The 21,060-nt window shown below is 44.2% G+C and overlaps 1 protein-coding gene across 6 annotated transcripts in view; it reads left to right on the top strand.

Annotated features, from left to right (window-relative positions):
- Positions 1–21,060, top strand: part of PAK6 (p21 (RAC1) activated kinase 6) — a 939,585-nt gene that overhangs the window by 431,599 nt on the left and 486,926 nt on the right. For all 6 annotated transcript variants that reach the window (XM_069637521.1, XM_069637525.1, XM_069637520.1 and 3 more), the window contains one exon: positions 13,097–13,720. In XM_069637521.1, coding sequence (XP_069493622.1) covers positions 13,097–13,720 — 624 coding nt within the window. The remainder of the gene's footprint in view (positions 1–13,096; positions 13,721–21,060) is intronic.

Genomic DNA, 21,060 nt, shown 5'->3' with positions numbered 1-21,060 from the left:
ATCTGCAGACATCTTACTCTACACGTCAGGCATACAGTGCACAGAGGTCCAGCCCAAAGAGCCAACCGGGTGCTACACATCACCTTTGAAGATACGGTAGTCGCCCAGTCAAGACCGGCGCCTCTGCGAGAATCAGGTGAGCGTTACAATGCTGCTGCCATCCTACTCTCCTGATGCCCTATCTTATCCAGTAACCAGAATTGCCAGTCCAGAAGAACTATCCTTTGGTATCCAGTCCCTGCCCAGCTGACCCTGTCCCGCTGATTTTGTCCGGCTGTCCTTTGTTAGACCAGATCCGTTTGGCGACCAGAACCACTGACTGTCCAAAATCCAAACTAAAAGTGGACTGTGAGTATCGATAGGAACCATAGAAAACCATAGTCTAACTTGCCTTGTACTTAGTTCCACTCTAAGTCCTCCTATCCTTATCCTGATCATTGTAATATTGTCAAAATCATTCTTGAAACCCTGCCTTTGATTCCTTGTGCTAGCGCCAACATCTTATATAATTTTGTCTTGTAAAATCCTGAGGTATTAATCCTGTGTGGAGTGATCGGACTAGGTCCGCCAGGGCGGGCGTGGAGGTTCTAGGGTTGAACTCGCGAGTCAACCCCGCAGCTTACTGTGTCTCAATCTGGTAGCCTAGCCTGAATGCCCTAGTGTAGAATAAAACTGTTCTTGTCAAAATTGATTTCTTTTCCGTTTTCGCGCCTTCATTTTCTCAAAAACACACCTCACTAAATCTTTCATAACTCACTGAATTTAATAGCTAGAGGCCTCATTTCACCTTCATATTGTACCTAAGATCCATAGCTACACCCCAACAAAAGACCGCACTTCAAATAAATGAATTTCACCTGTTTTAATAGAAAACCGTTGGGTTAATTCCAGGCGGGAATGGAAATATTTTGCAAAATTTCCCACGTGTCTTTAATTATAAACTGTTTTAAATCTTCCATTCATTTTCGAATTGTGTGCTTTTGCTCGATCCATTGCTTGTGATTGCTAGTATCTTTCCAATGTTGCTCCAGTAAAGACTTGTTTTTGTTTCAAGAGTTATACCCATTCATTCATTTATTCATCCATTTCTGAGTGTCAGTTGAGCATTGCCAGGGTTTGAAATCCATTTTTCTCTCTTGTTTGGGGAGGCAAGGTCAGATTTAAATTCTGTTTCTTCTCTGTCATTCCTGATTAACTGCTGATTCTGTTTATCCACTTAAAATTGATTATTTGTGGGTTGAGGGAACATTGCAGGTGAAAATTCTAACTCCAGTACTATTTTACCTAAAATCAAAAAGTGCTCCTATTGCCTGGTGTTTTGTAGTTGTTTCAGTAGAAGGTTAAACTAAGTGCATTGCTTACATTCATATTGTTCCTATCATCCCATTGGTGATTGCTGCCCCATATAAAAAAAGTGTATGATTTCTTTTCATTTTCAAATAAATAAATATGATATTTTATCAACCAGCCTGGTTCATGGTCAATTGGGACCTGGGGTATTTGAAAAGAGGGTGTGATATGAGTGGTGTATCATCTCAATATTGAATCTAATCTAACCTAGGCATTTCAATTGCGCGCTGCATACTGGGCTGAGGCTAAGGTGTGTGTTGCATGATTGAAAACCTTAACAGACCGATATAATCGATCTACCAAATTTGTCCAGGTAAAATACCTCGTTTGAGAGTATCACATATAATATGTGGAATAGATCTCTGTTTCTGATGGTGACAAACTAGACATTGCAAAATTATGGTTTTCACCACATCTAAAGGAATGCTAATTCCTTGATTTTGTGCCCACCTGATAGTAGCCTTTTCTCCAAGGTGCCCGCTTTTCTGGTTTGCCCACTTAGCAATCACTTCCAAATCATCATCTTCAGATCTTGCATCCATAGCTGAAATTTTGGCAAGTTCATCTGCAACAGAATTGAACCAATGTTCCAATGAGTCTGTCGCACAGTGTGCATCAACATGATATACGGTTACTGTACTCTGTATCAACATGTCAGCGATGTCTTGTCACAGTTCCTTTCTCCATTCTTCTGCCATGTTGGCAGCCACACAGCAAGTCCGTTCGCAACGGACCATGAATCTGTGTATATATGACAACAGCCAGGCGCTTCTCGCTTCAATGCTTGATATACTGCATACAATTCTGCAAATTGACAACTCCTTCCCTTTTCCCAATTTTGTCAATACTTACTCGATTTTGGTGTTATACGCCACTGCATTCCAGTGTCGCTTAGTCCCCACATATTTGGCCGAACCATCGGTGAACCAGGCATGCTCAGACTGTTCACTGGTTAGCTCTCCATACGGGACTCCCCATTTAACAGGGGATTCACCAACCTCTCTCTCTCTCCTCCGAAGGTTCCAAATCAACCAACGGAACACCAGCCACTTGTTTGTGTAATTTTGCAATTCCACCCTTTCCCGTTTTGGCAGGATCTTGGATGTACCACTTCCATTTGCTGATGATAGCCTCCTGAGCATGTCCTATTTGATATGTTTTAGGAGAGCTCAGTACCCACTGCATAATCGGAATCTCTGGTCGGGTCAATACATCATGACCAACCGTCATTTGCTCGGTATCCACCAGGCCCAGTAACATGCCAGCAACTGCTTTCAAAAGGATTATACGAATCACCAGCTTCGGGTAACTTACGACTCCAAAACCCCAAAGGGACACGCGTTTGATCTTGTTTTTGCCACAAACTCCAATTTGCATAGTTTTCTTGCACCGACATATTCAAATCCACCTATCCTGCCCTCAATGGCCATAAATCGAGCACTAGCTGGAATGTGTTCTCTTGCTCCTCACCCCACTCGAAGTTAGATTTCTTCCGGATTACTTTGTAAAGGGGTGCAAGAATCTGCCCCAGATGTGGTATATGCTGCATCCAAAACTTAAACAATCCTATGAACTGCTGAGCTTGCTTCTTATTCATAGGTGCAGTGAACTCAATTATCTTTTGTTAAGCCTTTGGCACAATTTCCCAATGCCCATTGTGCCACTAAATTCCCATGAAAATCACGGTGTCTGCTGGACCTTGGATTGTCTCATTGATTTCCCATCCTTCCTTTCTAAGTCCCTCAATAATAAGGTTTAGGTGCATCCGTACACTCTGCTTATCCTTTCCCTGTGTTAAAATGTCATCAATCTAGTGCGAAATCTGCACATCAGGTTTGCACTGAATTTTATCCAAATGTTCTGCCTCCGGCCGGTGACAGATTGTCGGACTATGCATGTATCCCATGGGCAAACGTTGAAAAGGTATACTGCGTCACGTACCATGAAAATGCAAACTGCTCTTGACATTCTTTCCGCAATCAGTATGGTGAAAAAAGGCATTTGCCAAATCTATCACTGCATGCCAAGTCCCTTCAAACTTCTGCACATTCTCAATCAAGGTAACTGCATCTTGAACTGCGGGTATTAATGGAGGAGTGTACTTATTCAACTCTCGATAATCTACAGTCATCCTATAGCTTCCGTCTGGCTTCTTAACCGGCCATACCGGATTGTTCCAAACCGTGGTGACAGGTCGTAGCACACCTGCTTCAACATATCCTTTAATGATGTCTGAAATCTCCTTCTGCACCCCAGGAATCCGGTATTGTTTTACAGATAACTGTCTTATAGCTAACGGAACCTGCACTGGGCGTTTTCAATTTTCCCACAGGGACGGTCGTACGCGTCGATGCACTCACCCCAAACTGATAGGTTTTACCTCACAACCCTAGCGTCAACCCTTCCAGAATATCGAAGCCAATAATATATTCGGATATGGGAACAATCAACACTTGATAAGTATTCCTTTTCAAATTACCAATTTTCATGTCAACTCTGGTTAAGACTGCAGGAGTCTTTCCCTTCCAATCCAGTAATGGTATAATGCCTTCCATTAAATCTTGAAGGATTCCCATGTATCAATTAAGGCACGAACCTCTTGGGTATTTCCCGATTGCCAAAACAACTTCAAATTTATATGTGGCCGCCTGTCTACCTTAATCCGGGTAGCCGCTACAGGAGTTTGACCACAATCCTATTTGTATTGTGAATGCGTGTACTTGGAATCTGTCTGCAACATCGCGCTCAAAACCTTCTGTAACTCAGCATATGTTGGCTGGTATGAGGACGACATCCCCATTGACTCCTCATCTGCCTCCTCGGGCGGTGCGGAAGGAACCTTGCCCCCCAGGGGATTTATTCACACTTTGCCTTTTCACTTGGTTAGATCGCTCTTTTCCTTCGAGCCCTCTCTTTTTATATAGCTTATACATTTCCCGAGTTTCGATGCCGTCAATGTCTTCCCGTGGCACTCCATCTTTTAGTAACGCCAAAAACATATCTTTCCTAGACACACGAGAGTCTCGACTATCGAACCTCTTCCCAGGGGTTCGTCTGTCACTGCTCCCCTTTCTCTCTCTCTCTCTCTCTCGCTCTCTCTCTCACTGGGTCTTTCTTCGGTCTTGTCCCACTCTCCTAGGTCGGCCAACTGCCTAATAGCATCCACCACCTCATCCATTATTTTACCGGCCATCCCACTAGCAAAGTCATAATGACATGTTTGTATGCCGGAGGAGCAGTTCGAATAATGGTATTTCGTGCTGAGACCGATAATGCTACTACCCCCATATGTTCGGGAGTCTCAACATGGATGGCTTCTTTCATGGTATGTTCTATGAGCTTCTGAATCACCTCTCTCAATGTGTACTACTTCTTCTGCTCACTAGGCCAGTCCGAGGTGATTGGATACTTGCGATTACACCCTTGTGCAGCTAACTGTAATAACGACACTTGCGCTTCTCTCCCATCCTGATCACGAGCTGGACCCGCACGAAACACCTCCTGAATATCTGTTTCTTGTGACAATGGCAGAAACCTTGCAGCGTCTGTCGCTTCCACTAAACCACCTCCCAGATTATTCAGATTTGGCCCAGCTCGCCTACGCATGACTGGTTTAAGTCACCTCTTTCCGACCTGGTTCTGGTTTGGACGGCACTTCCCTTTACGACCCACTCTGAGTTGGTACTATTGAAAACATCTCTGTTCCATTGGTCGGGTCCCAATCAACCCATGCAGAGGCAATTACTGTTGCCACCTTTTGGGTGTTCACCCTCCCTCTTCTCTTTCAATATTTATATTGGGCAACTCTCGCAGCAGCTCACTCGGCTACTGATTGCTGTTCATCAGCCTTGTCATGATATAACTTCATTTAAAGCTGCTGCATTAACGCAATATGTTTCTCAGCAGTCAGCTCCTTTTCCCATCTTAAAACATGCACCTGCAATTCTACATTCAGTTGTATCATTCTAAAAGCATGCAACAAAATCCACCCTTGTCTACCTAAGGTGAACACTCCTTCCCCTTTTCCCCAGCCACCTGTTGCAGGCACCCCGCCACCTCGGCCGGACTCTCCTCTCCTGAACTCGTATCCCTGGTCTCACTCAAACCTGCGCCACATGCCCACGTCTGTGCCAATTTATCATATGGACTCTTTGTCCACCCTGGGATCATTACTTCAGGACAGTCTCTGCCTGTGGAGCTTCCTTTTTCCCTAAATAGGGGACTCGTGGTCAATGAATGTTTCACTTCCCTATCAACAATACCTCAAAACACACCCACTTCCCCCCCTGACCATAAAAAGAGAATTGCCGGTCTGAGTCCAAGATCCAAATTCATTGTGTTCTTTGGCATCAACAACAGACCCTGCTCACAGTGCCAAATGTTTTGCTTTTTCTGTTGAGTGTAATGAACCTAGAAACCACTTACCCGATTACACGCACCAAAAGTTCTTGGACTCAGGGAGGCAATAATAGACACTTAGACTCACAGTTAGAATAGAATAGGCTCTTTACAGGCCGTTTATTCACACTTCAAAGATAAACAGCTAAACAGTAAAATAAAAGATAATAGGTTATACACGTATTCACACATAGAAGAACGATTATACAAATCTACATCACTTTTAGTGCAGTTGCAGGAGAAAGTCATCTCAGCCACGACAACACTACCCAGTCCCAAGGCAGGTAGGCAGAGAGATCACACGTGCTAACGAAGTCTGGAGCAGAGCGTCCTCCCTCTCAGTGAGACTTCATCACCCAGGGTTCCAAAAGGGATGTCATTTAGGGGTTGCCAGAGGTCTACCTTGCTACCCTGTTAAAAATTGAAGCTCCTGGGCTGTGGCCAATGCCATGTGCCTTTTTTTTTTCTAGAGTGGCTGCTTGCTTGTTCACTCAAATTGAAAGCCTACAAACCACACAGAACGCTTAATGGTTGTAAAACTTTTTTTCACAATTGTATTGGAAGTATATGGTATGCTCAAGATAACGGCTGTAATTGGTAAAAGGTTTTTTCTAAAGCCAAATACTGTTAAATAAAATAAAAATTAAAATATAAAAAAAATGCATATGATTTTTCAACCCACTTTAGTGACAGGTGGCCTAAAAACAATGGGATGGAAATTTCCTATGGTTGTGACGGATGTAAGGCTTTTCACCTATCACGTCAACCTGCAATCTTGCTTCTGGAAACTGCTGCATGTTCTGAGAAACACTCAGCAACTTTGCTTTCCTCCTAGTAAACACCACGCATGCTCGTGTTGCCCTGTGGTCAGACGGCTACTTACTAAAGCCTTCTGTTCAGTCGATCTCCCTAGCATGTCTGGATCTTGCGCGTAACCAGCAGCCATATGTTGATGAAGATACAACCTCTGAGAATACAGAGTTTGGCAGGGGGTGCTTTGCCATAGTGAACACTAAGCCAAAGACTAGGGCCATGACAATTAGATGTTTTTTCTGCCCTTTGCTGTTTTGATATTGTCATTGTCTGCATGACAGGTGCTGGCAGCACATGCACTCTTGAATGGGGCGTGGTGGCACCAAGCAATGTTTCCAGTTCTCTGAGAGTTTGGAATTCCACTAAGTAACTTTGTGTTTTATTGCCATACCTCTTAACAATAAAAGGTTGAAATTAGGCACATTTATCTTCAGGAAGGGGTCATTGTATCAGAATGGGCTTTCTTTTCATGTTAGACTAAAAAGATTAAAATTGTTTGGTCAGCTAGAATCGGGAGAGGGACAAGGTGGCATTGTGTCAGTCTCTTTTGTACTCAATGATAAACCTGTTCTGTCTCTAAACCTAGGATCTTGGCCCTCTTCTACAAAATAAACTATTGAAGGATTCTCATCAGGAACTTTGTCACAAAACAGTCCTCTCTTCTCTCATTTTACACCCCCGCTCGCTCCCTTCGTTCTGCCGGTCTCTTCTTACTTTCAGTTCCCAAACCACCTTGTGCCTCTTCTCGTTTCCGTTCCTTTCAGCTCCTTGCCCCCTTACATTGGAACTCCCTACCTTTCTCTATCCGTTCCTCCCCTTCCTATTCTTCCTTCCGCTCCTCATTGAAATCTCTTCTTTTTCATTCCCCTCCCTGATCCCCTTCCCCCTCTTACCCTTCTTTCCCTCTTTGTCCTTTAGCTTCTCTTCTAAATCTCCCTTCTTCCTACTATTCACTTTACTCACTACTCTCTCTCCCCCCTTTTTTCTCCACCCCTTCTCTATTCTTCTTTCTAATATTTTAATTGTTCTACATGCTGATTTTCTGTTTTGACTCATGTTTACCGTTATTGCTTCTGCTGTTCCATGTTTAATGTATATTTTGTTGTTCATTGTAAAGCGCCTTGGATTAAGGCGCTATATAAAACAATAAATACAAATAAGCAAGTCCTCTGCATGTAAGCCTACCCTAAACTAGATTCTTTCCCCGCCACTTATAACAAAACATACAAAGCAAACACAGATACTTTTCGGCCCTCAGCCCTGGTATGTTAATGTTGGCCGGTTTCTGACCCCCCGCCCTCTCCCCCCACACCCCTACTGGGATAGATTTTTCCTTTTAGGGTTCTCAGCCCTTAATACACTGTTCATCCGGCGCTCCGAATGGCAGTTCAAGTGTTCTTTATATAGTCCCAAAAAGTGTATCTTCCTCCTTCCTAGCAATGAGGTGTTGCTGGTAATCTTCAGAAGAGAACTCAAGACCTTCTTGTCTGCGAGACCGCTCCATGACTCATTGGGTAAAAGTTTGGTTTCTCACACCTCACCTTGGGGTACTGTTTCTCCGGTCCTTCCCTGGGCTCTGGGTTCTTTCATCCCCACCTTAGGGTCTGGTTTCTCACAACCCCTCTTGGGGGGGCTTGTTCTTTTTGCCCCACCTTGGGGTATGATTTATCGCACCCCCTACTCCCCCCCCACCCTCCACACTCCCAGTATGATCTTGTGCAACCCGTTCTTGGGGTATGGTTTTTTGCACACCGCCCTGTGGTATAATCTGATCCACCTTAGGGTATGGTTTCTAGCCCCCCAAGCTCCCACTGGGGTATGATCTTGTGAAACCTGCCTTGGGGTATGGTTTCTGTTAGCCTGCCTTGCTCCCTGATTCCCCAGAGCCACCGCAAACTTGTTGTTCAGTGCAGTGCTCGTCGGCAGGCATTTTGTGTTGTGTTGTCCTACTCCTGCCACACCTCCCAGTGGGAGGGTTCTGCGCTTCTGACTCTCCAAAGGCAACTCGCTCTTTTCGCTAGTGATGATGGACTCTTTATTCCTCTGTAGGGGGTGGAACTTTCCACAATTCTTTCAAACCTTGTTGATATTGTTGACACAGAGGGTCAGAAACCACACCTACCATTTCTTCAGGAAGTTTCTGGTTATCAGTCATTGTAATCCCCATGTAGCCAATGAAGTTAGTATTGGAGTCTGGGGATAGAGAGGATAACCAACATCCTTTTCTAGGGACCTCCTTCCCTGTAAGGGGGTCATCCCCAGTGGGATCCCGCTTGCCCTGCCCCCTGGGGTGAGGGACGGGGTGTTCAGCTGAGCAGACTCTCCTCCCTAGTCCAAAGGGGGTAGCTCCCCATTGGGGGTAAATGACGAATTTCCAGGATTTTTGACCATAATGAAATCTGCTTTTTCAGAATCTGAACAGTCCCTCCCAGGCGGGAGTCAATTAAGAAATATGTGTAGTCATTGTGAAATATTGCTGCGATTTATTAATGTTCCCCTAAACAATTTGTAATTTACACATTAATTTGTATTTACTCTTTTCTACAACGTCCAGGCTTCATTGGTGCAAATGTAACTTGCAGTGTTCATTGTTTGTACAGTGCCATCGATGACAAATAAATACGGATTTGCTTAAAAACAGAATGAACATAAAACGGGTAAAACGTGCTGCCAAAATGAAGCATTGCAAGGCCAAGCTTTTGCACTGCACAAAAGGTCGATCAGGGAAAATCGCAACAGAGTGGCATGTTTTATGTTGCTAGATCGGAAAAAAATGAGCCAATGGTTATGCCATCGAATTCCACAAACTGCTGGTCACATGGCCCTGGACGACAGTGGCAGCCCTCCTAAGCACTTGGCTGACTACCATATGGACACACAGCAGTCTTTGAGCGGAACCAGGTGCATCATAACATTACCTACCTGTTGCACCTTGCTGGTGGGTGCTGCAGTGCATCAAAATTAGGGGTACTATTGAATCAGCAATTGAAATACAGTTGCTGTGTTAAAAATGGGTGGGGGTGGGGGGGGTACACATGGGCAAGTGATGCTTCCTGAGAATTTACTTGGACTTGTCTGTCGTCACAGCCAAGAGATCAAGAGGCAACTCAAAACCAAGCTGTATCATTCACAGGTTTTATTACAAATATGGAATTACTAGGGGATTGTGTTTAACTCGCACAGGGTGGGACGTTTCAAGAATCATCTTAGGACTTAGCCCCTCTTCCCTGTATAATGGCACGCTCGTTGTTGGCAAACACTCAGTCTCTGGGATTGTATGAGTCGCTGCAAGTCTTTCTTTTTTGGTTGCTTGTAGAGTCTTTCTTTGCTTGCTCTGTATGCGCGAGGCAGGTCACCTTGGTTCTCTTGGATTGGCTTGATACCTGGCACCATCACCCCATTCTCTTGGGTCTTCATGACGGGGATCAGGTGTCAGACTCTTACGCATCTGTTGGACCCGGGGATTAGCAGGCTTCACTACCCTTTGTTGAGTTCAGTGCCTGGCTCCAAATCCAAAACTGACGCCCTCGCCTCTCCACCCCCTTCCCCCACAGAGTCTCAGAGTTCTGGGGGCCTTCGGTCTCTCCCCTCTGGCACGCTTCTTTACTTTGCTTCTTTCCCTACTACGCTTCTCTCGCTCCTCTCCTCCTTTCTTCTTTTGGTCTGAGTGGTCACCCAGGCCATTCCTCCCACTTGCCTCGCCGATCAGCTACTTCTATCCCTCTTATCGTGATCACTTCCTATGCCCTCACCTATCCTTCTTTTACTCCTTCCCTCACCTCCGTTCTTCTTATTCCCTTCTCCTATTTCTTTAGGCTCTATTCTTATTATCTCCTCCACTCTATTCACCTCGACTTCCCTCCTTCCTTCCGCCATTATTTTCCATTCCTCTGCTCCACCTGCTTCCATAATGCTTGTCCTTTCATCTCCTCCACTCTTTCTCTGCTCCAATTCACCTATTTCTCCCTCCACTCCCTGTTTACATGTCCTTCCTCATCCTCACCTCTGAGTGTTTCTCTCCACCTATTCTCTGTGCCCCCATCCGCCTCCCCTGCCCCCTACAGCCCCCTTCTTGCTGCAGCTGACACAAACGCCCTGTTGGGCAGCGTAGCATGTTTCCCGGCCGAGGCTGTTTCAGGTTCAGCCTTCCTTCTGACTGTGCTGACTCCTCCCCTTTCTTAAACGTGTGTATAACTTTGGAGATGTCATCCACCTGTTGGGCTGTGAAGGCCTGCGTGTGGGGTCAGCCAATATCTAAACAAGCAACACTCGCAGACTTGCACCTTTTGCCTTCAGAAGACGATGTGTGCCTCTGAAACCACTATGGTGTTTATTAGGCGCAGTACAAAAGCATAGTAACATAACATTTTCGTCCGTGGCTCCGCAAACTACATGCATTTTGTCTATTGTTTTGTCTTCTGCATTGTAATACACCCCTGTGACTGCCAAGTGTGTCCCAGGGAAGTATTGTGGCCAATTGCTGCAAGACTAGGGAGGAACTGGGGACCAAGGGGGATCCGCAATATAACGAAACTAGTGGTGGCGCTTGGCCTCCTGGGCAACGCGAGCTCCATCGCCCAGTCTCCTGCATGTGTCGTCATCACACCGTCCACATGGAAGACTGTTGAAAAGTGGATTCACAAGCTAGATGTGCTTGGCAGAAGCCAAGGTTTGCGCCCCAGGATCTAAGAATCCTGTCGCTGGAGGAGGACAAATCTGGGCGATATTTTGCCTTGGCCATATTGATGACAAGATCCGGCACAGTGATAAAGTGTGAAAAGTATTGGACTGGTGGCAAGCAAGTGATCATGGCAATGTAGAGAGGCTGGCACTCGTGAAAGGATCAGGGAGGAAATCCAAAGTGAATAAGTAGCAACTACTGATGGGGCCTCCTGACTTAAAACTCAATATGAGAAAAGCAAGAGAAATGCCCATTTGTGACTGAGACTCTGAATACAAGAGTAATGGCAAGGTAGTGAAGCAATGACCAAGCGAAGGCTGCTGATTTCTAGTGGCCCAACTGGTACCAGATCGCCAGATCGGGGTTGGAATGATGGCTACATGTCTAAACCAGAAATACGTATATGAGCATGTGGGTGCGATGCCGCGTCACAATGGAGTCCTGCACAAAAATACTTAAGAATAGTGGCAGCAATAGATAAACTGTGACACAATACAAGATTACAGAGTGATGGTCAGCCGCGTGGTATGAGATCCCCGGACTTTTTGCGACTTGACATAAATCACTGTCAAAGACAAGTAAGGAAAATGTTACCAAGCCAACCCCAAAAAAATTCTGAAAAGAAACTCTGGCAAGTAGAACTCACTAATTTGGAGGAAAATTAAGTGGATTAAATTCAAAGTAGCTGCATAGAGTAGACAGAATAACATTTAAATGGTTTACAAGGTAAAGGGTACTTGTGTGAGACAATCCAACTGCTCCCCTCAACCTCCCTCCCCCACTGCATGCATCCTTGCTTAGATGCTTATTTTGCACAGGACCTATGCGTGTGTTGTATCGCTGCACAAGGAATTCTAGGAAACACAAAGTTAAGCATGCTAGCACTTGCGTGATTTGCAGTAGATCCTGCAGGAGGGATTCTGTCATTATTTCCAGACCGAGGGTGCAAGGCTCCAAGGACATCTGGTACTAGAACCCCTCCTAGAGTTTCACGTCTCATTCAGGTTCTGCTCATGCTACCTTTGGTTGCATCACCACTCCACTCCTCCAACATCAATCAATATTGAACCCTAAGAATTGAAACTATGAAGTATGTAGTTTCATATCCTCTACATATGCTAAAGTCCAGTTTTCCATGGAAGCATGGTGGCCCTTTCTTTTTACTAAAACCGCCTCCTTTCATGATCCATCATTTATAGCAGGGGTCTGCAACCTGTGGCTCTCCAGATGTATTGGGCTACAACCACATCTGCACAATCCAACTTAGTTAATAGTGAGTTACAGCAGGAGATTTAGTCAAAGGCATATGGAGAGCCACATGTGGCACTACTGATGTGCAGTAGAACTGCTCTACTTCAAATATAATAACTGAGCAGCATCCAAAGAAGGGGCCTTACTCTTGATAAATGAAGATAATTAGCTATTTCTGGTCTGGACACTCCTGAGTCATAGTTCACTGTTGCAGATTCTGGATAGTTTTATCAAAGGAAACAAATTATTCAATTGTGACATTGGCAAGAGATGGCTATCACTTTTTCAGCAGATGGGATTCCTATAGCATAGAAGGGGCAGCGTTGCCACATCTTTATTAATGGTGATGCTCAGATATTTTGGCTCTATACAGCAGCTGATTATCCTAACTTCCTGGTGATTGATTGCATGAATGGAACAGTTAACAATGTTAGTAGAGTGTGGCATGTTTGAAGTGCGGGGGGAGTTATAAGGGTGAACATTTCATTACCTCAGAAAACATGTGTAAATTCGCCTCAGTGCTGCTACTGCAAAATGAGCATGTAATGTCTTCTGAATGGTAGCTGATGTTAACTTGTTATTCCTCTGCATCTTCTTTGACAGACCATGGTGAGGGGCAGCACCATCGCCTTGGAGGGCTACATTTCCGGAATACTTAATGACATCCAAAAGCTATCTGTGACCAGCTCCAACACTCTCCGAGGAAGCAGTCCTTTCACCCGGCGGAGGACCCAGTCCCTGGGGATTCTTGTGGAGGACAAACCACCCGACTTGCACTTTCAACCCCCTGAACCAGACCGGGGGGCTCCATATGGAAACTACCTCAACTGTAACGGTGGAAGCAAAGCCGCCAGAAGGCAGACAATGTGGCCGGACTACAAGGCGGACTTGGAAGGCCAACCAAGGCAAAATGGGACAGTGATTAAATCTCACTCCCTTGATTCGGCCGATGTTCTAGACTCGGGAAATCAAACTACGGAACAGAGTCCACACAGAAAAGAACTGCCCGCCCAAATGAACAGCAGAAGGTTTGGGGCCAAAAGCTTTGAGGAGCGTCTGCCTCCATCCATCCAGTTTATGCCATCAGATAGCAGGACTCCACGCGAAGGTACTGAAGACCAAAAGGCCAAAGCAAGCAGTCTAAAACACAGGCTGCGAGGTGTGTTTGCTTCTCCTGGCAATGGAAGCAGCTTGGAGGAGGGGCCACTACCGACCCTCGAGAAGAAGGTAAGATTGGTTATTCGTTACTTTGTTACACCCAGCTGTGCCTGCCCTACAATTGCTGCACGGATCCAGTTCAAACCACGTTGACAGATTGTATTTGTCTGTTCAGTTTCTAGTTGAGCTGCTTTCTGATTCTTTGTGTCGATAGTCTTGTTCTGAATAAAACCCACAGAGGTGGTTTAGCCAGTTTTATCAAATGACTCTGGACCTCCTAGCTGACATTTTTGTTTTGTTTTTAAATAGTATTTCACTTTCGATAGGATGAATAGTACAATGTTCGAATCACTGCTACAGATAGGGGCGTACCAACCACCATTATTCCCGTAAAACGGGCAAATGCTCCCAACAAAATAAAATTAGGAATTAAACCCCCCCCCCCCCCAACAAAAATAGGCAAAAGAGACTAACCCCTGCTGCCATCCAAACTCTGCAGCTCTGCTAGGTTCACAGCACTGCCACTAGAACTAGTTATTTTAATTTGCAATGACATGGACTACAAAAATATAATCTGATTTAGAATTCAATATATTTTTCTTCACCCAAAAAAACCCCACTGGCAATGGGAACTCCTTTTTATACCTTAACAAATCATTTTACTCCTAACTTAAAAAAATAGGGTGCATCATGCTCCCTCTTCATAATCTTATCTGGAGCACTGGTTTGAACACTTGATTTCCCTAGACAGCATTTGCAAAAGAAATGCAAAGCAGAGGACAAGCTTGTGTAAACCGTATGATCACGTGACGTCTGGTGTGCAGGACTTTCATGGAAGGAGCTGTGGTCTCCCTCCCAGCATTGGCTTTTGAATGGCATTGTGAGCCATTGATGTGTGCAGCAAACACTTAATCCTTCAACCCTTCACACAAAGCTCATTTACCCCCTCACGCACCCACTGTTGCTCTTAAATTGTGCAGTCCCAGCACTTTGAAGCGAACCACACATGTCTTCTGCACTCCAGGCCGGGTGTGGACTCGCTAATGCGCTCTTTTGGGGATTCTACTAAAGCTCTCTTATGCTGCAGGTCAGGGCCCCTTTGAGCTGATGCACCGGGGGTTTGTCAGTATGTTGAGTGATGCGATTTTATCCATTAAATTGCATTTGTTGTAAACATTTTACATCCTGATTTACTCCCGAGGTAAGGTACCAGAGCTCACTCGAGAGAGTGGCTGTTTGGAATGGGCGAAGTAATTGAGGCCTATAATCTGCACGTGTCCGCTAACCCCTCTGAGGTACCAGAGGTTATGGAATATTAAATGTGACCTGATTGGTGATCTTAAACATTCCAAACTGTGCCGGCAATCCTGCGAGGCAGTGGTTAGTGCTGCCTCTGTTGATTACATACTTTCTAATGGAATGGTCGATATTCATAAGTGAGGAAAGCCATTCTCTGGCAAGGCAATGGCAGCCTGCCACCTTTGGCACTCTCCGCAATTGCCGCCATATTGGCACAGGAGCTAGCCTTATTAGCAAGGCAGGAAATATGTCCCTTTTGCCAAGAGAGGTGCAGCAAAATGTCACTTCGCCCAGAGCAGCCCAAAACTGGACTTGCCCTGTGAACCATCATTGTGATGATACCAAGAGGTAACCCCTCCAAACAATGATATTCCCAACCGGCTGCACAAGATCCATGCTTCCCCGCTAATACTGTGGCGTGACTTCAGGGTGGAATTTCATTTTTTCGCTTATCTAACTCACAATGTCCAACAGAACCTTTCCAGGGGGAACTTTATCAAATTGATAATGCACATCTTATTATGAAATTCATTCATTAATTGCAATCCTTGAAGGACTTGCTGTTGAACAGTGGTCAAATGGGGAGGATGGGAGAGTGAGGGGGGAATTGCAACATTTTGTAACAGATTTATGGTGCGGGAATAATGACTTCATAATCACTATTTTTAATTTTTTCATGTCTTGCCACGAGGGTGTTGCTCCCATTTGTTATATTGTTAGTTTTTGCTCTGAGTTCCCTTTAGCGACTTAGCGCTAAATTGATAGATGGATGATGGTGATGGATTCCAAAAGTGTATGAATACACTGCTGTGTGTTGCTTAGTTGCAATGGGTTGCATCTACTGTCAATTTAAATGAAAGAGTTCTAGATGTCTGGAGCTTGACCGAACAGTGCTTTGTGCTGTTCTTTCTATTGGCAAGGTGTTTCTGTTTTGTGCTAAGCAATTTGTTATCAATTGTAATGGTGTAAACTGTACGGGTGTTCTTCAGTGCATGCATGACATTTATCCAGGCATGTGCGCTTGAAGTCTCGTTACCGATTAAGGTAATACTACAGTTTTACTTTAGTGGATTCTAGTTCTCTGCTGTCCTGCAGTAGTTTGAGAATTAACGTGTCTTTTAGCTGACAATACAAAACCATATAGTTCACAGGTCTTGTGAACATACATTTAGGGATCGATGTATGTGCAAGGAATTGCTCTGTTTATTTCAAATGCGACTTTCACCCAAGGCAAACCTAGTGGTGGGCAAAATAACTCTGCTCGTTAATCTTCAATGTAAAGAACTTAGGGATTGTGTTCCTGTAGGTAGGGGTCAGCGGGGGTGAGGGGGGAGGGCTGTGTGTGACCAAGAGCCTGGCTTTAGAAAAGGCTCTCGCCGTGCCTCAATAGCAGTGGGGGCGAGGTGTATATTCTGTCTCAACAATGAGGTTTTGTAAGGGCGTGATGGGTACTTTTATCCCTCTGTAGTTGGCTAAACATGCATACCGATGGCCCATCCTTACACAGTTCTGGAACCATGATGATATTCTGTCACAACAAATGGTTTCAGGTGAACCCTTAGCAAACGTGTGCAACTTGTCAACTGAACAGAAATCTACTTGCTTTTCAGCGTGTTTAAGACAGTTCGCAAATTTCTTTTTCGGTTGCTTAATATTGGGTTGGATAAATGGCTATGCCTAAACATTCTTATGCGTAGGGGCTTTTAATTGTTTAAAAAATGAGTGCTGTTGCCAATGTCCTGTAGTCTGCACCACCCGCCAGCCCATATGACAATATGTCTTGATGCTAGACTACTCCATCCAGCTCAGGTTGTGCGGGTTAAACCTATGCAATATTGTACATGTTTTTTTGCAGGGTAGTATTGCATTGTCTGCCTGAGTGGGCCAACATTTCAAGCAACGAGCCAGGCATAACCAGTCACTCGCCATCAGAATTCTAAACATACACACAGCAGACTGTTTCGTACTCGCCTAAAGTCAGTGGCTTGTGGCGAGTGCAAAGTTTGAGCACTGAAGCTACAGCTGCCTATTCTTTAAACAGGCAGATCCGTTAGATAATGGCATAGAAACACTAGCTACTCTGATTCCATGGTCTGAGCCAGCTTGTTCCCTTTTAGTTTTGGCAGTTAGGTGGCACTGAAAGCGCTGGCTATAAGCCAAAACTATTGTCATGGGAAGTGAAGATGTGGGAGAGATGAGATGTAAGGAGTGACACAGGCTGTAGGGGTTGTTTAGTTATTCAATCACCCATTGATCATGCTGCTGATATCAGTATCGCACTCTACCAGCCCCTCCCCGCCCAAAACACATCCCCATAGGTTCTCTTGAAGTCTAACTCTCTGCTGTCTGAACAGCCTTCTGAAAGGGAATGGCATAATTGCAGCTATAAAAAGACTACACCAGCTCCTCATGCAATAAACCTGTCTTAATCAAGTGTGTCTTTGTGTGTACTTGCATCTGTTCCTTGCACTAAGTTCGTGTTAAAAATGAGCATTGCCAAAACCAATAATTTTGGCTCTTTTATAGGGATTAAATGGGCATTTGCCAGGCACTACCATAATATGCTCAGGTATTAGCAACATTTACCAGTTGCTGCCATTTTACGGCCAGGTAGTATAATTGTGGCAGGGCCTGTAAAATGAGGATCCCATGCCTAAACAAAAGCCAAAACGGAGGGCTTTGCCAATGCTTGTTATGGCAAGGTCCTTAGTATGTTGTACATTAATTAGTTACCTGTTGCCATTTTACTGGTCCAAATGCTGGCAAAAGAGTCTCGTTTCCGTCTAGGCGACAAACTGACTCTCTGCCCTAAAGTTGATCCTGGAAAAGCCTAGACTAGAACAAACTTTGATCTAAGATGCAGGTCTTTGTATTCGTATTCAGGAAAGTCATCATCCTATTCAACTTAATGAAGTGAATCTCTCAGACGTGCAAGCTCTTTTAACCGCTGCATCTATGGTATCGGCCTTCATTGATTCTTTGTTCGACCTGAACAGCCCTTTAATATTCAGATAGGCAATGATGTTTATACGGTCATGTTTACCACATACCAAACCCTGTGGTCTATTGGCAAAAACTGACCACTCTCCAAAAAGGCAAGAGCATGACATCTCAACAAATGTTTGGTATTTTAGTCTGCCCACAATTAAAGCTAACATGTAATAATTCTCAATCAGTTATTATATTCACAATTAATGAAACAACACATTCATAAGTCAATCCCTAGTTGCAAGGGTGGGATAATACTTTGCCTCCATGTCTTTCCTAGAATGATGACTTTCCTAAGCAATAGTATGGAAGATTTGTATTTGATGTCGGGACCAGATTCTCTTATTATGCGAGTTCAAAGCTTACTTGCTTCTAAAGAAACTACCTGGTTGATTGGTTTAAAGGTGGAGTGCTGCTTAAAGATCTTGCTCCCCAGACCAGTCAGATGCTCTCCTAATGTCCTCTTCCCTGCCCCCCACACTAAAGGCTTTGAATATCATAGAGTCTTGTGCAGAATGAGTTCTGGATTTAGTGTATGTACCTGCTTGTACCATATTCCATCTTTTATCAAAAGTGGCAGTGGACACAGCTGCATGTAGCTTGCTAAGAAGGAATCTGACATCACACAGTTTAGGATGTCCTGGGAGCGCAGGATATGATGTAATCTTACTACCTGGACTTATTCTTCTGGAAATGTGAAAGAAGACCCTTCCAGGAGACAAACGTTTACATCCAGTGCTCTTGCATCTGACACCATTTTGAAAGATGTCAAGCATAACAGTGTTGTATGCTTATCCGAAATGGCCTCTCAATAGTATCCACCAACCAGGTGCAGTAATCTGTTACCACAGGCAGTCCCCATTAATAATTCTATTGGCACGCTGCGCCCATCCGGCAGACAGGGCTTGTAAAGATCACAGGTGTCCTTTAAGGGCTAACTTTGACCCACGTCTCTGCGTTTCCACAATGGACCCTTGGTCATCAGGCCTCAGCATGGCACTGCCCGCGTCTTCCATTGCAAGTGGGTTTATTGCTGCAGGGGAGAGGGAATGGAAGAACATCACTGTCCGTGTTCACCAGCAGGAGAGCATCATCTCACAGGGAGGGTGGTTAAAACTTTGTTTCGGCACAGAGTCTGAATTAGGGCTTCAATTTAGCCTGTCTCCCCTGGCGGTCTCCTTTCAAGTATTTTAAAGACCGTATTAACATCTTGAATACTTCAGAGCTGGACCTTTCATTAGCTGTCTTCCCAATGGATACTCCCCTAGTGGTTGCCTTCCATGGCATCATGTACTATGGAAATGTCTGTTATCCTGTTTACTGTCTTACATCTTTCCTTTTGGAAGCAAATGTAGATAGCAACATTTCTATGTAAACAACATTCGCCAAAGCGGGCTGATGGCTCCTTCACAGTCACAATCTGATTTCCCTGTTCCTGGTGCCCCAGATTTACAGCCAACTGCCTCGATGAACACTACCAATTCCTAGAATGGAGACCTGCTCTAGTAACTCAACTTGTTTAAGGCTTCTGGGTCAGAAGGAGCATAGAAACAGAAGAATGTTCTGCAAGAAAATGGAACAATAGGGTTAAGTCATTCAGTAGGACGAGCCTTACCATCTGTCTTGTGGCCTGATCAATAATGTGCAGATTTATCGCTAAAGGAGAAAATGCTAATTCTACTCCCGGATCAAATTCCTGCTGTTAGGTGTCCATAACGACTTCAGAGTCCTACTCTCCACTGGATAATCCCTGCAGCTGTCTTTTTGCAAATATATCTGTGCTGCATGCTACCCACAACTCCATCAGAAGTTAGGAGTCTCTCATCCATCAGTTGCATTGGAATTTCAGTCTTATAAGTAAAGGATGATGTAATGGCCCTGAAAAGATGACCTCCACCGAAGAGGCTAGCAGCTTCACAAACGTGGCGAGGTCTCACTAAAAATAGATCCTGTGATTGTTTTGTCCTTATATTGCCAATTGTCCTGGTATTGCCAATATCTTCGGATGTGGGAGATTGACATTTTCTATCAGTGTCCACAAAGAAGCCTAAGAAAACCAGGCAATTGAAACTCTGGCTTTTTCCAAAACCCAAGTCTTGAGGTAACACCACTGCCAAGTGTATTTGCTTTAATGGTCATACATACCCTGTCTTGGGACAAGAAAACCATGTAATCAGACAGAACTGTCTTTTGAATCCCTCGTTCCCACAGAATGGCTACTATTTGCTTGAATGGCTAAGGGAAGCAACAAGAGCGGATGCAAGCTGAAAATGAAGACTTGCAGATTCCTACGTGTGACCTGTCCAAAAGGACTGCAGATCATCTGTGTGAGGCTGGTGACATATATGTCTATTAGAGAACAATGGGCCACTGAGTCTTATTCCTAGAGAAGATCTGTCAGAAGATTAATGCATCCCAACTTGAAAGTGTGGGGTGGGCAGGGTAGATAGGTTGCTGTTGCATTGAGAGATTTAAGATTAATCACCAGCCTAACTTGTCTTTTCTGTGGACTAGGAAGACATTTCTGACAAAACTATTTTGCTTTGGAAAAGGGGGAACTATTGTATTCTTTTGAACCAAATGTCATACAGAAACTGTGGGGATGCTGCCATCTGAATTAGTAGGCTATCCCATCCCCACACCAAGTCCTCTTTTGACCGAACAAAAAGGGAAGTTCTTTTTTTTTTCCTTTATTTGTTTTGGTTTATATAAACCTTTTCAAAAAGAATTTTAAAAAAAGCAATTTATCAGTTTACAAAATTATCTTAAACAAAATATTCATGATTCCAATTTAACATACTTGACATAAAGCTCTACACAGAATAAGAAACCAAGAGACAAAAACAATTAACAACCTATATACATTTTACATTTTAAAATGTACCTAAAAAAAGAAATTCCATCTATGATAAATAAATACAACCCTGACCAAAGAAAAATCAATTCCAAGGAACAAGCAATGTTTAAGGAAAGCAACAATTCTTTTTTTTTTTTTCAGAACCATTGTTTATCCAAGGAACATCCTAATCCAATGCACAAAGATTTTTGAGGAAGGCAATAGTTCTTATTTTCAATACCATTGTTTTTCCGTGGAGCATTTCATACCAGTTCACTTGAGATGT

This window comes from Ambystoma mexicanum, chromosome 14 (genome assembly GCF_040938575.1).
Source record: "Ambystoma mexicanum isolate Mex_15411 chromosome 14, UKY_AmexF1_1, whole genome shotgun sequence".
Lineage (NCBI taxonomy): Eukaryota > Metazoa > Chordata > Amphibia > Caudata > Ambystomatidae > Ambystoma > Ambystoma mexicanum.
Note: the sequence above shows the minus strand (reverse complement) of the source record. Positions and strands in the feature narration are given on the sequence as shown.